The sequence below is a fragment of the Stegostoma tigrinum genome, chromosome 29 (genome assembly GCF_030684315.1).
Source record: "Stegostoma tigrinum isolate sSteTig4 chromosome 29, sSteTig4.hap1, whole genome shotgun sequence".
NCBI lineage: Eukaryota > Metazoa > Chordata > Chondrichthyes > Orectolobiformes > Stegostomatidae > Stegostoma > Stegostoma tigrinum.
This window is the reverse complement of record NC_081382.1, coordinates 34,144,021-34,161,357: the sequence shown is the minus strand read 5'-3', so window position 1 is coordinate 34,161,357 and position 17,337 is coordinate 34,144,021. Positions and strand designations below refer to the sequence as shown.

The following is a 17,337-nucleotide window of genomic DNA, read 5'->3' as shown; positions in this document are numbered from 1 at the left end:
TACTCGTGTACTTCTGCACATGTAACAACAAAGGATATTCCACTATATTTACGAAGAGTCATTTAGACTCAAAATGTTGGCTTGCTCTCTCCGTGGATGCTGCCTGACCCATTGATTTCCAGCATTTTTTGTTTTTAGTACTGATTCCAGCATGTACAACAATTTGCTCCTACACATTCACACTTAGTTTCGGATCATCCACAAATTTTGAAATACTGTATTTGGTTCCAACAGTTACATCGTGAACAGCTGGGGCCCTATGTACTTATCTTTGTGGTTCTGCTCTGGTCACTGTCTTCCAATAGGAGAACAAACTATTTATTTCTATTCTGTTTTCTGCCTGTTAGCCAATCATTAAGCCATGGCAGTACATTACCTCCGGTCCCATGAACTTAAATTTTTCTAACCACCTCCTAATTTATCAAAAGCCTTCCGAAAATTTAAGTATGCTTCAACCATCTGGTCTCCTTTATCAATATTGTTACCAACATTTTCAAAAACATTCCACCAATAGTACTGTAAACCAAAAGGATCAGTTAGTCTCTGGATGAGATGAATGCCATGCTGGGTGGGGTGAGGAATTGTTTTAATACACAGAAGATACCACTGTTGTGGAACTGTCTGGCACCTGATTAGTACTACATAGGGCTCCAGCACTGCAGAACACACTCTGACTGGTGAAACTGTTTAATTTTACTTTGTAAATTAGAGGCCTGTCTGGGTTTACACAGTAGTGAGAAATACTGTAATCCCTGCACATATCTTGTAATCTGAGGACAATCAGGAAATCCATGTAACTGATATAACTGGAAAATGTATTGACATGCAACTTAAATTGATTAGGGATGCAGTCTTAGAGTGCTGTTGCCCTAGGCATATTTGTAGAATGAATCTGTTGTCTTGTTTAAGAGGTGAATGCTGCCTGTTTACAGTATCATTTTAGACTACAACAATTGGCCTAGCCAGGAAGCAAGAGAAACAGATATACAAAGTGGGCAAGTACCTTTACTTGCACACACAGGTCATACTGGCTAGATGGTTAGAGGCACTGAGTGAAACAAGACAAACTTGCAGACTGTAAGGTGAAACAAAGGGACAGCAAGCAGGGCTGCAAACCGAACAGGTGGAACAACCCCATTTCATAACCACTGGGCCAGTCCCCTAAACACCTTTAGGTACAAAGGCGTGAGAGAGATTGAAGTGAGAACCACTGTGTGGCAAGGTCACAGATAGATCATAGCCATAGAGCTAGGAGAAACTACGCTATGTGATTGTGGGTAACGACTTGGCACTTCTAGTTGGGAACCAAAGTTCAACAACAAAATTCATTGTAGATAAAATGAAAAGGTTAGTTGACAGGAATGGTAGAACAGTGCTGCAACCCAAGCAATCCATGAGAGATGCTAATATCATGGAGACAGAGATCTACAGACAGGAAGAAACCCTTCAGCCCATCATGTCTGCGCCAGTTAAAAACTGCACCTACCTATTCGACTTCTATTTTACAGCACTTGGCCATAGCCTTGAATGCTTTGGCATCACAAGTCCCCATCTAAATACTTCTTAAATGTTGAGGGTTTCTGCCTCTACCACCCTCGCAGGCAGTAAATTCTAGATTCCAACCACCTCTGGATGAGAATTCTTTTCTTCACATTGTCTCAGATAGAAGATACAGAAGCTTGAACTCGTGTACCAACAGGTTCAAGAATAGCTTCTTCCCTGCTGTTATTAGACTCCTGAATGGGCTGATCCAATTTCAAATCTCATGTTGATCTTGCTTTTGTGCACCTCCAATGCAGCCATAATCTTCCAGAGGTGGTTGGAATCTAGAATTTACTGCCTGCAAGGGTGGTAGAGGCAGAAACCCTCAACATTTAAGAAGTATTTAGATGGGTACTTGCGATGCCAAAGCATAACTTACTTGGTCCAAACACCTATGATCCTTGAATGTTGTTATATATCTGTACTGCTCGCAAAACAAAACTTCCCACTGTACTCAGATACATGTAACATTAAACTAAATTAACTTAAATATATGCACCCCGGTCACTGAGCATTCAAAAGGGGAAAAATTTCCTATCAAACTTATCTATGATCCTCATAATTTTATACACTTCAATCATGTGCCCACTCAGTCTCCACTGCTCCAAGGAAATCAACCCCAGTTTATCCAATCGCTCATCATAATCAGAACTCTCTAGTCCATGCAATATCCTAGTAAATCTCCTCTGCGCCATCTCTAATACAATCACATCCCTCCTATAATGTGGATTTCAGAACAGCACATAATACTCTTGCTGTGGCCTAACCAACATTTTATACAGTTCCAACATACTTCCCTGCTCTTCAACTCTAAGCCTTGGCTAATATGCCTGGTGATTATGGTTAGTAGCTGCTTAGAAATTAGAGCATAGAAACAGAAACTTACCAAATAAGGGACCAGGGTCAGGGCCAAACAGGCCCCTTAGCCAGAGTTTATGGCTGGAGACCAGGCTGATAGAGAGTGGGCTAACCTAGGCAAGACGGACACATGGGTGCAAGGTATCAATGAGTGAAACCAAACAATGCCGGATATATTGGACTCATGGCAGCACCCATTGGAGGAATGGGCTGGGAAGGAGCCCTATAGTTCAAATGCAGAGATGGGATGGTTAGGGGAATGTGATACAGAGTCTGCTAAGCATGTGCCATTCACCCAAGCTCAGTGGCAAACGAGATCTAAAGAACTGCTTACACCAAGACAGAATCATGTTAATAAAGTTTAGGATAAGCTTGAGAAAATAACTGATATCCACAGTCTTCATGAGGTAAGTCCTGGTATGAATCCCAGATCCCTATATTTGAAAAAGAGCCACTTTCCAAATGAGCAGGAGATGGACGAGCATAGTGAGACTAAATTTCTGAGCCAGACATCAAACATTCAAGTAACTAGTTAAATACAAATTGGGAAATCAATGGTCCAACTGGTTGGTTGCAATAAGGGTGACCCAAACAAAAAGGGGAAGGGGTCTATGAATATATCAAAAGAAATACACTGAATATTGTGACTTCTCCGGGTTGAATAACCGTAGTTGATATTCTCACATTCCTCAAGATGCTGATGATACGGTCTAGTGGGGAGCAACAGAGGGTCTCAGAGTTGGACATTCCCAAAGAACATGACTACAACAATACAGTGATAATGGGAACTGCAGATGCTGGAGAATCCAAGATAATAAAATGTGAGGCTGGATGAACACAGCAGGCCCAGCAGCATCTCAGGAGCACAAAAGCAGACTTTTCGAGCCGAGACCCTTCATCAGAAATGGTGGAGGGGAAGAGGGTTCTGAAATAAATAGGGAGAGAGGGGGAGGTGGATAGAAGACTACAACAATACAGTTGACCACGCAACAGAGATAAATAGCACACTTCAGAAGGGGGCTAGTACAAAAGGTAGTAGTAGTAACGAGGGTGGTGGCAAGCTCCTTCAAAAAACCAGGACAATAGGTCAGCGAGTGTACAGAAGCAAATGGGTATGGCTTCATAGTGCTTGAAGACTGGTTACTGGCGAAAGTAGTGGTCGGGAGAGGGACAATGATCAGGAAGTCTTATGTAATCTTTGCGGATGCAGTCTGAGTGCTGTTCAGAGAATAAACCTGTTATCTTGTTTGAATGAGCAATCACCTCCATTTACAGTGTTATTTAAGAATACAACACCCACTATTAAAGACAGAAATCCAAGACTTACAAACCTAGAGTTTTTGTTGAGGATGTAACTAGCAAAATAGATAAGAGAAAGAACACAGGATGTGGAATATTTGGATTTTCGTGAATCTTTTGATAAATGGTCTACTTTAGAGGTTAGGTAACACAAAACTAGATATAAAGTGTGAAGTCAGAAGATGATGCAAAGAACTTTTGAGGAATTTGGAGATGCTAAATGAGAGACCAAACATTTGGCAGATGGAATTTCATGTTCTCCCTTATCTCGTTATATGCTCAAAAGGTCTATGTATGTTGGTTTAGCAGCATTTCATTTTCACAGATCCATGCTGGCTTTGCCCAATCTATCATTATTTTCTAGTTTGCTTAAGTGTTCTGTTACTGCATCCTTTATTACAGATTCCAGAATTTTCCTCAAGGCTGATGAGATTATCAATATTGGTAGGTAAAGCAGAAATACAGAATATTTCTTTAACGCTGAGGGGTTGGGAAGCGTTGAACGTCAAAGAGCTTTGATGAAAAAGCTCTACAGAGACTAGTATCCTATCACCAAGTCACCTTTATTTAATTACATAATTCACTATCTACCTGCTCTGCTTGACAGTGGCAAGTTCAAAAGAGACCAAAAAGCTCAACCTACTGATTTTTGTTATCTCTGGTTTAATGATATTCAGAATAATGCATTTTCCTTGCTAGGCCATCCATGAAGTTCTGCGCAATATTCCATTTGAAGTAGCTGAACTTTAGGCTTTTATTTACTGCATCAAAATCTGATCACCTAATTAAAAGGAAGGATATGTTTGTTCTTGAGAAAGCAGAGAAATGAGCAAATAAAAATGATTTTTGGTATGAGGAACTAAATTAAACAAAAGGTTAAGAATTTTCATCTGGTTTCTTTAGAAAAACAGACTTTGAGGTGAACATTTTGATGGGAATTGATAATGCTGACCCAAGCAAATTTGCATAATGCTGAAAGATTCAGAAAGCAGGCAACATAACTAGAAAACCAGCATGTCTAGGGGTCAAGTGGCATTGGGAAGATCAAAGGGCAACAAAATTGAGAAATAATTGACTAGCGAAAGCCAATTTAAGGGATGATGTAATTGAATTCACAAGGTCAAGTCTGTAAATATGGGGTTATCAAAAATTCTGCACACCATGTGTCTTCACTGGCAACAAATTCTGTTTCCTACAAGCCCTGTGCTTGCCGACTCATATTGGCTCCTGATGTGGATTCATGAGTAAAACACTTATTACTGTAATACGGCTTGAGCGTTCCTTACATATTAGTCCTTAAAATCATACATTATGAAGATCAGATCCTCGTTGAGGTAGACGTCTTGGATTAGATTGCTACAATATGTCAGACTATACAGTCTTGATTCTGTGCTTGCTGTCTTCATAAAGACACAGAAACTTTAAGTAGACAACTAGTATTTTTCTCACTATCAAACTGGCAAGCACATGGTAAAGGCATGGTGTAACTTTCTACTGATTTTGTTTAAATGCCTTAAATGCACATTGCCCGGTCTGGAATCAATGTAGAAATAAAATAGCTGTGAGTCAAGCAATATTGTGATTTTAAAATTCTCATACTTACCTTCAGTCCCCACTCCCTTGCCCTTCCCAATCCTTTGAGAGGACTGTCCTCTTCTAATTCGGGCCTCTTGTGCACTCCTAATTAATACTGCCCTACTGTTGGCGGCCATGTCTTCATTTACCCAAGTCTGAAGCTCTGGAATTCCCTACCTCTGTCGTTTTGCCTATGTCACATTCCTCCTTGATGACACTTCCTCAAATCTAACTCTTCAACCAAACATTTCACCTTCTCTCCCAACATCTCTTTACACTGCCTGAGCCATGCAAATTATTTTATAACACCCTATGAGGCATTACACAAGTTGCCGTTGAGCCAATTTGATGTAAGTGGACTGTCAACTATGCAAAGATGGTGGTTAGGTCCATTCTCTTTTGATGAATGAAATATTTAGTCTGACAATTTTTTACACTCCTGATTATGGTCCAATCACATACCACTTTGGCACATTCATATGCTATCTCCTATGATTCAGACATTTGAGAGACACTTCTAAACAGTAGTGTTTGCTAATTGCAAATGTGTCTCATCTAGGAATCCAACTAATCACTGCAGTGCTGTATTATATTTTGTCACGTATGAATGTGCAGGATATAGTTTAATTCTGAATAGTAGCTTCATTCATAATCAGATTTGTCCATTAAAATATATTCTTTAAATGAGTTATTTTTGAATTCATAAGAAATCTGGGAAAAGTTTCTTTCATCCTATATTACGGTAATTAAAAAGAAACAAATTGACTAGTTTGGTGATATAATAGAAAAAATTGGTGATATAATTTTGGCACAACTTAGAGTGGTGGAGCTTGATTACCAAAGCATTTGTCCTATCAAAGAGGTAATATAATGCAGAAAATAAATCTATGTGCAGTGTGTCTTAACACCAGTTTCAGAAGCCCACACCCCAGCCTTATTGCAAATGCTGTATTTCTGGTCTGGTATGATTTCTGGTATTTCTAATTTCTACACTGTAGGTCCTTTGACTGTTCAGTTTTGTTTTATAAATACAATAACATCTGTTCTAAACTCATCTAAGGAAATAGATCTTTCCAACAGACTCAACAGGATGAAAAGGATTATTGTTCTTTTATGCCTTCATTCTCATTTCTACTCATTTGTCTTCACTTCTTTACCTTTTGTTACACCATTGCAAACAACTAATAACGTTCAAAGTAAAAATGAAAAGCATAATGAAAGCATATATGGAAATTAAACATTTTAATGGCAACACTTACACAAACAAAAATTTTGTGCTTCAACAGAAAACTGAACTTACTAGGATGCGGAGGGCTATGGTTGTCAATTTTCAACGTTTTATTTATCCTTCTCATATCAAAGCAAGACTAGGAATAACAGAAAAAGTATTATTTGGATGAACTCAGTGTGAGTGATGCATGCTTATAGACTGAGAAGCTTTTAACCCAAGGAATAAACAAGATCTCGGGGTTCATTTTCCTTCAAATTTCCTAACTGCTCAAATATACAAGTTTATTATTCTTTTCATACAATTGACAAACAATAGCTAAGTAGCTACATTTGACATAGTACTGTTATGCTTCAAATGAATTTTCATTTCTTTTATTCATAGATGCCGAAAGAAATAGTCACAAAGCAAAAATATTGACATCATTTCCCCAGATAGTAGGAGCTGCAGATGCTGGAGAATCTGAGATAACAAGGTGCAGAGCTGGATGAACACAGCAGGCCAAGCAGCATCAGAGCAGCATATTCATCCAGCTCTACACCTTGTAATCTCATCATTTCCCCAGATGTTTTCACTTTGTTTTCCAAATAAACTAAAGAATCTCAAAGAACTGCAGATGCTGGAAATCGGAAACAAAATCAGAAGTTGCTGAAAAAACTAATCAGATCAAGCAGCATCTGTGGAGAGAAAGCAGAGTTAACGTTTCAGAACCATTCTGAAAAAGGGTCACTGAGCATGAAACATTAACACTGCTTTCTCTCCACAAATGCTGCCTACCCTGCTGAGTTTTTCCCAACAATTTCTGATTTTGTTCCATTCCTGTTTTTGAAAACTCTTATGCCAAGCTTTCCCTTAACCAATTTTATAAATATTACATTACGTAATTTAAAAAGTATGACATCATGAGTAAAAATTTAAGATATAGAAAAATCAGCAAACAGTGAGATTTCAGATGGTAAAGAGTTGATATTGTTAAAACTCTTGAGTAAACCAATAATATTGTTGCACTGCAGAACACTGACTTACCCCAGAAGTACATGCTGCTTGAGAACATTCCAAGACTGCTTCCTCAACAACTGGGCTCCATGAATTATGGAAGAGAAACCAGAATGGGTAGTGGTTTATGACTTCATTTGTACACTTGGTTTTGTGTGATTTTGCATGTATTACAGTCACTGAGATTTTAGGAAGAAGGACACTTTTATTGACCGAATTGACTGCAAATCTTGGGATGAGAGAACAGTTTTGAAGCTTCATGTCAATTCCAAATGCATTCTGATTTTGTCCAAGTGAAGGGAGTAAAATCTACAAAAATATGAATTTTCAAAGTTATGCAATACTAACATATATGTGTGTATAAGACAGCTTCACCATTAAAACAGGACATCATATTGCAGTACATTTCCATAGGTTTAGGTTAAAAAAATCAGTTCCTTTTACTAATTTATTAATCATTTTGATAAAGTTAATATTTCAGTCTCTGAAAATACTAATTTTGAAAGCAAATGCTCAGGAAGAAAAGTTTCACAGAATACAAGTGAAGAATGGGGTGCTGAGACAATGTCAATACGATCAAGTTCATCAGTTCCCAGTGGATATGTGACAAACAATCCTACACTCTTTCCACATTGATACCAGCTTAATCCTCAGCGTCAACGTGGTTTATGCTAGCAGTTCAAAAGGCAATTATACAGAATCAGCAGCCAATTTATTGTTCATTGCACAAATGTAAAGCCAATGCTTTTAATGTCAAAAAACCAAAATCAGCATGAGACTTGGATGTGAATCTCCAAAAACAATCTGGATTATCATTGTGAATTTCAGTGGAATGCTTAGGTGCAATGATAAAATGGCTGCCAATTAACTCATCCTGTGTTACACTTGTAGATCAATTAAACCCTGTAATACACAGCAAAAGGAGTAACAAGCAATAGATACTGGCAGTTATAGTGGGTTCTTTAGATGGAGGAGGATTCAATGAAGTTGAATATCTAGGGAAAAATATAACTGTAAATCCAAACAACACAGCCATAAAAAGCTGAATAAATTCTCATAATCAGTTCGGCAAAATCAAATTTCAAAGCAAGATGCAAACAATTAAAGGTTGTGCTTGAATTTCAAACTTTGAATTTTATTTATATGACTAATTTAATCAAATATGATTTCATTTTTCATTAATTCTCTTAATATGTTCTTCATTCATGTTACAATAATTACATTTTATTACAAATCTCTTGTTAAATGTGCATACAATTAAATTGAGAACAAGTTAAGCCTATAATGTACTTTGGACGAATAACTTGCTTCAGTCTCATTGATCATGCATTAAATGAGGTTTTTTTTTCCTTGCCTTTAACAATATATATGGGAATAGATATATTTACTTTCAGTGTTTTCTTGTTGATCACACATCACAAACAATTCACAACTGATTCCCAGATCAAAAGATATTTTTGCCAATGCTGCTGAATCGCCCATTAATCATCTAAACCTAACTATTGTAAGATTAGCCAGTTCAAGTATGGATTAGATAAGATTTCATGTTTCATTGAGGGAACAGAACAAACCAGGAACATTCAATTCATATGCAAGACACAGTATGGTGTATCATGTAATTGATAATCTAGAAAAGGGGGACACAATTCTAAAAAGTCAGGAGGATTTTAAGTGCCAGGCAAGCAAAGAGGATGGCTATCTAGGGTATTACTTTAATATTAATAGAAACAGTTTTTTTTGTATGAGAGTTGTCAAACCAAGTTTTTTGACTGCTTGTTTAAAGCAACATGACATCAAAAATAAGATCAAACAAGATACACTTAGAAAGGGTGTGTGTGCAGTGTGTGAAAAGACCATTGATAAAACTAGTTGGTGCAGAATAAAAGCCTTTGACCTGATAGGTTAGATCTGCACTCATTAAAACTTAGTCAAGGGGTAGCACAGGTACTATCACATATGGATAAAAATTTATTAGAAAAGTGAACAATAACCAAGCACCTGCGGAAATCTAACGTGATTCTTTTATTTAAAAACAGTTAGGACATATCCAGAGAACATTAAGAATTAAAGTGGTGGCAGGAAAGATAATGGCATTCTTCCTGAAAAGATGAAACAGAAAACATCTGGAAACATAATGAAGAGTAGTCAGCAAGGATTCCAAAAATGAAAGCTACCACAGTTTAACTTTGAGCAAAGTTTATGACTTGTTGATGTTACACAGACTCTGGCTTCCTGACCAATAAATTAATTGTGTCAAATCAATTTACATGCATCACCTGCATGTGTTTTGTGAAGATTTCAGTAGATGATTCTGATCACAAATTAAAAAGCAGGTGCAGGGTGTGGAGATAATAATCAGTACCGAAGTGGAAGAGAGGAGAACTTGGGTGGTTACTAGTACCTTAAAAGGAGTGAGAGAGGACAGCATCTTCTCAAACAAATACAGGGACGACACCAACATAAAGAAAAAAAATAGACTTCCATGCCAGAAGGGTTCCAGTGGAAGGAGATAAAACCCAGTGACAGAAAGCCCCTCCTACCTGTTTCTACTTTTAAGGGTCAAACTGCAATATCACAGGAAAACAGACTGGGGAAAGACAGCATTGGTCCATTGGGAAGGGCTTCATTTGAACTATGACAAGACCAGTGTCCTGCTGAATCACATAATCAGGTTTGCTGAAAGCGTTTTAAACTGATGAGCGGAAAGGAAGTTTCAATGAAGGTTCAATGAAGGGAAGTTTCTGAAAAAAATTTTTAAAAGAAGAGACAGCAGAGATGCTGAGCAAGGGTCACTTGACCTAAAATATTAAGTCTGGTTTCTCTCCACAGATGCTGCCAAAGCTGCTAAGCTGAACTGAGGTATGGATAAAATATGGAAGACAGTTAGAATGAATGTATCTTTTTAAGGCTGGGAAGACATAACTAATGCTGTGACACAGGGATCAGCTCTTGGACTTCAATTATTTACAACTTATATTAATAACTTAGAGGAGCAGGCAGAGTGAATGTATCAAAATTTGCTGATGACACCAAATAAGAGGAGGGTATGTTGCAATGAGGACACAAGAAATCTGCAAGAGGATATGGATAGTTGAGTCAGTGGGCAAACATTTCCAAATGGATTTTAATGCAGGCAAATGTAGGCCATGTACTTTAGTAGAAAAGATCAAAAGACAGCCTAGTATTTAAATGGAAACACATTCCAACAAACACAGCGCAGAGTTGTCTGGGTGTTCCTGTACATGAAACAGGAAGTTAGAATGCAGGTGCAGAAAGTAATTAAAACAGCAAATGGAATTTTGACATTTACTGCGAGGAGTTTCAAGTTTAAAAATAGGCAAGTCTTGTTACAACTGCACAAGATGTTGGTGAAGTTGCACCTGGAGTTCTATGTACAATTTTGGTCCCTGTGCTTAAAGAATGTCCTGCCATTACAGGTACTTTAAAGAGAGATTCACAAAGCTGACTCCTGGAATGAAGCTAACCAAGTGTGAAGCTGGATGAACACAGCAGGCCAAGCAGCATCTTAGGAGCACAAAAGCTGACGTTTCGGGCCCGATGGTTGAGATGTTTCCACTACTGGGGGAAAATGAGAATACAGTTAAAGACTGAGGAGCCATTCATTTAAAACTGTGGATACAAAGGAATTTATCCATTCAGAGGGTAGTGATTATCCAAAATTCTCTAAGCCAGAGAGTTGTGGAGCTAGAACATAAAAAAATTTAAAAGAGAAGATCAATAGATTTTTGAAATATCAAGAGGTTATTAAACAGTAGAGCAGGTTTGAGTGGTTGAACAGTGTACTCCTGCTCCTATTTATGTTCTTAACTCATAGCCAATTATAGGCCAAACATGTAAGCATTAAACTAATTTAAAATTGAAGTAAACTATTACTGTACCTCTCCATTGACATTTGTGTTGTTGTAAATCTTTGAGAATGGCTTTTTAAAGTCACAATGCCCAAAAATTCTGATATATGATTCATCGCCAATCATGTTATGTGTAACAAGATCACAAACTTCTTGTACTCGTGGGCAATGCACCTGATTAAGGAAAAATGAGAAAATAAAACCATAAATCACAATATTTTCTTATTTATTAAAGAGAATTTTAAATGAACACACGATTATGAATGAACGCACAAGCAGGCAATAAATTAAGAAGAAAGCTCTTTTCATTACTTCAAGATATCCCATTGTGTTCTGCAGTGAGCTAATTATTTATCTTTCATGTGTAGTCTACACATAATGTAGACAAATGCTGCACTTAACTTGATAAAGCAAGCTCCTACAACAACATAGGTAACCTACTAGTTAAGGGATGTTATCTAATAGATTCATATTGGGTAACAAAATTCCCCTGATCCCCATCAAATGTACCTCTGGATATGGGATCATTTTTATATTCCTCTCTGAAAGGGATCTGGGCGTACAGGTCATTGAAAAAGTGGCTAGGCAGATGGAAAAGGCAGTAAACAAGGCATATGGCATGCTTGCCTTCATTGGCTGGGGCAGCAGATTTAAAAATTGGCAGGTAATGTTGCAGCTTTATAGAACCTTAGTTTGGCCGCATTTGGAATATTGTATTCAATTCTGGTCGCCGCAGCACCTGAAGGAATGTGGTGGCTTTGGAGAGAGTACAGGAAAGATTTACCAGGATGTTGCCTGGTATGGAGGGCATTAGCTATGAGGAGAGGTTGGAGAAACTTGGGTTGTCTCACTGGAACGACTGAGGTTGAGGAGGGACCTGATAGAGGTCTACAAGATTATGAAGGGCATGGACAGACTGGACAGTCAGAAGCTTTTTCCCAGGGCGGAACAGTCAGTTACCAGGGGCCACAGGTTTAAGGTGCGAGGGGCAAAGTTTAAAGGTGATGTAAGAGTCATTTATTTATTTATACACACACACACACACAAACACACACACACAGTGGTGGATGCCTGGAACTCGTTCCCCAGGGAGTTAGTGGAAGCAGATACGATAGTGACTTTTAAAGGGCATCTTGACAAATATATGAATAGGATGGGAACAGAGGGATACAGTCCCAAGAAGGTACAAGTTTTTAGTTGTAACGGGCAGCATGTCGGTGCAGGCTTGGAGTGCTGAGGGGCCTGTTCCTGTACTGTAATTTTCTTTGCTCTTTGAAAGCAGCCAGGATCTCAGTTTAAAATTTCATTCAAAAGACTGCACTCTGAAATGTAGCATACTGGTTGCTCAACACATGAACCTTTCTACATTGAAGTGTCTTGTTACATTATGTAATCAAATCACTAGAACGCAGTTTGATCCCATGCCTTTGATGAATTAGTGAAGAGACTGGATTAATAGATCATGGCAACCTCTCTCTCAATGTCGGAAAATCTACAGAACTGATCACTGACTTCAAAAAGAAAGGAGAACACCATGTCTATAGCAATAGAACTGAGGTTGAGAGGGTGGAGAGCATCAAGTTCTTACGAATGACGATAACGGACGACCTGTCCTGGACCTCCCACGTAGATGTGACAGTCAAGAAGGCACAACAATGCTTCTTCTTCCTCCTCAGGAAATCTGGAATGTCCATAAAGACCCTCACCAACTTCTACAGATGCACCACTGAAAGCATACTGTCTAGGTGCATAACGGACCCTATGGAACTACTCTTCCCAGGACCCTAAAAAAGTAGTACAAAAGGTGGTGTACACGGACCAGACCAGACCATCACAGAAGCCAATCTTCCACCCACAGGCTCCTTTCACACAGCGGTTGTGGAAGGCTGCCAAAATCAGAGACCCAGGGCACCCCGCAATGATCTCCTACCTCTTCCTTCGGGGAGAAAATACAGAAACCTGAACACACACACACTAGTAGGTTCAGGAACAGCTTCTTTCCAGCTGCTATTTGACTGATCAATAGACTCTCTAGTTTCAAATAATGCTGATCTTGCTAACATTGATCCTGCCTAGTGCGTGCCCTGTGCAATGCAACCTGTATGTTGCTATCTAAGTCTTTTTACAACTTCTGATCTGTACATCCTTGCTTAATGATTAGATTAGATTCCCTACAGTGTGGAAACAGGCCCTTTGGCCCAACAAGTCCACACCGCTCCTTGAAGAATCCCACCCAGACCCATCCCCCTGTAACCCATTCACCCCTGAGCACTACGGGTAATTTAGCATGGCCAATCCACCTAGCATGCACATCTTTGGACTGTGGGAGGAAACCAGAGCACCCGGAGGAAACACACGCAGACACAGGGAGAATGTGCAAACTCCACACAGACAGTCGCCCGAGGCTGGAATTGAACCCGGTTCCCTGGCGCTGTGAGGCTGCAGTGCTAACCACAGCCACCGTGCTGCCCTGCCTGTACTGCTTGTAAACAAAGCTTTTCATCATACTTCAGAACACGTGACAATAAATCAAACGGCTTAAGCGGTATTGTAACATTCAAAATGCTACAAGTCTTCTGGTTAGATTTTCCCCGCAGGCTTGCAAACCTGCTACAAAAAATGACAGTGCGAAAACAGTTATTTAATGTGAGTTTTTTTAAAAATCAGTAGCCAATTAACAGTTTAAAAACCAAAAGAACTGCGGATGCTGTAAATCAGGAACAAAAACAAAGTTGTTGGAAAAGCTCAGCAGGTCTGGCAGCATCTGTGAAGGAGGAAACAGAGTTAACTTTGTGACGAAGGGTCATCGAACCCGAAACGTCAACTGTTTTTTTCCCTTCATAGATGCTGCCAGACCCACCAATTAGCAGTTAACAGGTGCTGTTCAATTCAGGACAGCAGCCGGATGGCCAATCAGATTAATCTAGCTTGAAAACAGTAGGAGAAAGCCATAGTATGTAATTGAGGAAAGGGTGCTTCAAAAAGGAGTCACGTTCTCTCAAGACTTTTATAAATGTAGAATAACAATGTCCTTTACAGCCAAATGGCAATAGTGATCAGGAAACTGATTTTACAAGGTGGCCTGAGGCTAAACCTCCACAGCACTGGTGCCTTGATCTGCTGTTTCCACACCTGTCAACCTCTTTTCATGCGTCTTAAGTAGTTGTTAATTAAGCAGTTACGAGCCAGTTGTGCACAGACAGTCTTGCCATACCATATATGCAGCTTTGCGAACTAACATTTGCTGGAGGTGCCATTTTCAGTACCTGCCTATCTCTATCCTTCACTCCAGCACAGGCTAAAAATCCAACCTAAGAAAATCAAAAACCAGAAAGCTACTTTGCATAGAAACTTGTCAGATAATAGTTACTTATTAAGGAAATCTCTTGCCTTGCAGGTCACATTTAATTGTAAAATGCCGTATTTTATAATGCATTCTGAGTTTCCATTAGTGCTTTCAGGATTAATTCACACATCCATTATTGCTAGAAAACTATAAATAAGTAACACCGACCATATATTTTCAGGAAGTGAGGCCTGCTCCAGATAGGGGAACCTTTTCAGCTAGGAATGGAGCAATTCTTCAAATAGTGACTTCAGAAGGAACAGTCTTCCTTGTCAGCTCTCATCATTAGCATCCTAGACACGTTGAATGGATGTTTGCAATAATTGTAGAACCTTACAAAAGGAGTACGACTATAAGGAATAGGAACAGGAGTAGGCTGTTCAGCCCCTTGAGTCTGCTCCACCATTCAACAGGATCATGGCTGATCTGATATTCCTCACATCCAAGAAGCATTCCAGTAATGACCGTTCTCATTGTTTAACTGATTTGTTGACCTAAATATAATCTCTGGTCAAGCAACTAGCACACAATGCAGAATCATGAGTTCACTGAAGCAAAATCATACTTTTTTCTTCTAAAATGCATGGCAGATAAATGTTAAAAAGTGGGCAGATCATGGTTCTGTTAGTCGTTATTGTGCCATTGATGGTAATAGCAGCAGACTTCAATTATTTTTTAAATTATAATTTAAATACGGGATATAAACCTCATTGTCAAGGATAACTTTGACTGCACATATATCCCAACTGCTCCTGTGAGCCATTTTCTTGAACCAATCATGTCTGTGTGGTAGACTGTAGGTGCATCCACAATGCAATTTAGTGTACTTGTTTTGATATGACTAAGTATTTTCTAAGGGCATTCCAGAGACCAGTTAAGAGTTAACCATGCTGCTTTGGGTTTTGCGTAACACGTAAGCCAGACGATAAAGACGCTTCCTGAAATACATTAGTGAGCCAGATGGGTTTTTATGACAATTCAGTAGTTTCACAATCATTATTAATGAAACTAGCATTTTATTCCACTTCAGGATCTACCATGGATTATGAATCATGTATTATGCTTGTACTTTGCAAAGGATTTTTAGTTACGTTTCAAATTTCCAGACTGGTTATGTTCAACAAAACTTGTTTGTATCGGGTACATACATTGGAAAGATTACTTACATCATGTACGATTTCAGTTCCATTGTACAACTTCACCTTTAGCTGTACAGAAAGGAATGTTTGGTTAGAGTTGATTTTCTAAGTTGATTGGTTTAAGTGAAAAACAAGCCGTAGGCCTGGATAAATTTGACATATATTCTCTCTACATTTTTAAAGACAGAATCCATACAGTGCAGTAACAGGCCACTCAGCCCATCAGGTCCACACCAACCCGGTGAAGGGCCATCCGACCCAGAACCTACCCTTTGCATGTAACCCCACATTTCCTAAAGTTAACCCACCTACCGACGCATTCCTGGACACTAAGGGCAATTTTACACAGCCAATCCACCTAACCTGCACACCTTTGGACTGTGGGAGAAAACAAGAGCACCAGAAGGAAACCCACACAAACATGTGGACAGAATGTGCAAACTCCACACAGACAATTGCCCAAGGCTGGAATCGAATCCAGGTCCCTGGCGGAGGCAGCAGCATTAATTGCTGAGCCACAATGCTGCCCATCTATTTTGCAATTCTCTATCTCTCAAGAGATAAATTGTACCTTGTTTATGTAGTTGCCTCCGCTTTCAGTAGTGTTACATTCTGTGTAAGGGATGTACTTCAGGTAGAAATGTGTTTCATTACTGTTTCCTTTGCAATTATCATCCAGTAATGTTATTTCCTGAATTGGCTTCTGTAGAAAGGAAAAAAAGAGTAGAAGTAAATGGAAAATAAAAAACACTCAAATTTTAATACACAAACCCAGGATCGATAAAAACTACTGCAACTACATGGTAGCAATGAGAAACACTTTTCCTTGAGGATTCCCTCTCACTGTACTCAGCTGTGTCTGTTCCATTTCCTGCACCTTTCTAGTCACTCTGAACAGGATCCTGCCCACAAACTCACCATCCACGTATGAACTACTGGATTCAACAAAATTATCCTCTGCAATTTCTACCATTTCCAATATCATACCACCAAATACATCTTTCCTTCTCCCCCCTCAGCATTTGAAACGCTACTTAGCTAACATCTCCTGTCAGTAAACATATTCTGAGTTTCCATTTGCCATTTTAATGGCACTCCACTTTCACCGTACACACTCTATTGTCATGATAAAAGCTCAATGCAGGCTTGAGGAATATTATCTCATATTTCAATTAGGGGCTTCAGACTCTTTGACCAAGATCAATAAGTTCAGTTCCCAGATCAACAATTTCAGCTCAGAACCAGAGCATCTGTTGCTTTGGACTGTGGTTGATGGCAATTATTTTGATATTTTGTATGCATTTCCCACTGACATTTTCTTTCACTTTTTTTTGTTGCCATTTTTGTTCTTTCCTTATTTTCTCTCTTGCCTTTGTATCTACTTAAAACTCGTTACATTTCTACCTTTCTCCAGATCTAATGAAAGGTCAACTTGAAATGCTAACTCTATGGCAGTTTTAATTTTATGTGTCAGCAGAATTGGCG

The 17,337-nt window shown here is 38.9% G+C and overlaps 1 protein-coding gene across 3 annotated transcripts in view; it reads right to left on the bottom strand.

The window, feature by feature from the left end:
* Positions 1-17,337, bottom strand: part of LOC125465406 (transforming growth factor beta receptor type 3-like) — a 141,639-nt gene that overhangs the window by 30,137 nt on the left and 94,165 nt on the right. For all 3 annotated transcript variants that reach the window (XM_059638415.1, XM_059638413.1, XM_059638414.1), the window contains 5 exons: positions 16,424-16,555; positions 15,880-15,921; positions 11,398-11,541; positions 7,529-7,807; positions 6,575-6,641 (listed from right to left, as the gene is read on the bottom strand). In XM_059638415.1, coding sequence (XP_059494398.1) covers positions 6,575-6,641; positions 7,529-7,807; positions 11,398-11,541; positions 15,880-15,921; positions 16,424-16,555 — 664 coding nt within the window. The remainder of the gene's footprint in view (positions 1-6,574; positions 6,642-7,528; positions 7,808-11,397; positions 11,542-15,879; positions 15,922-16,423; positions 16,556-17,337) is intronic.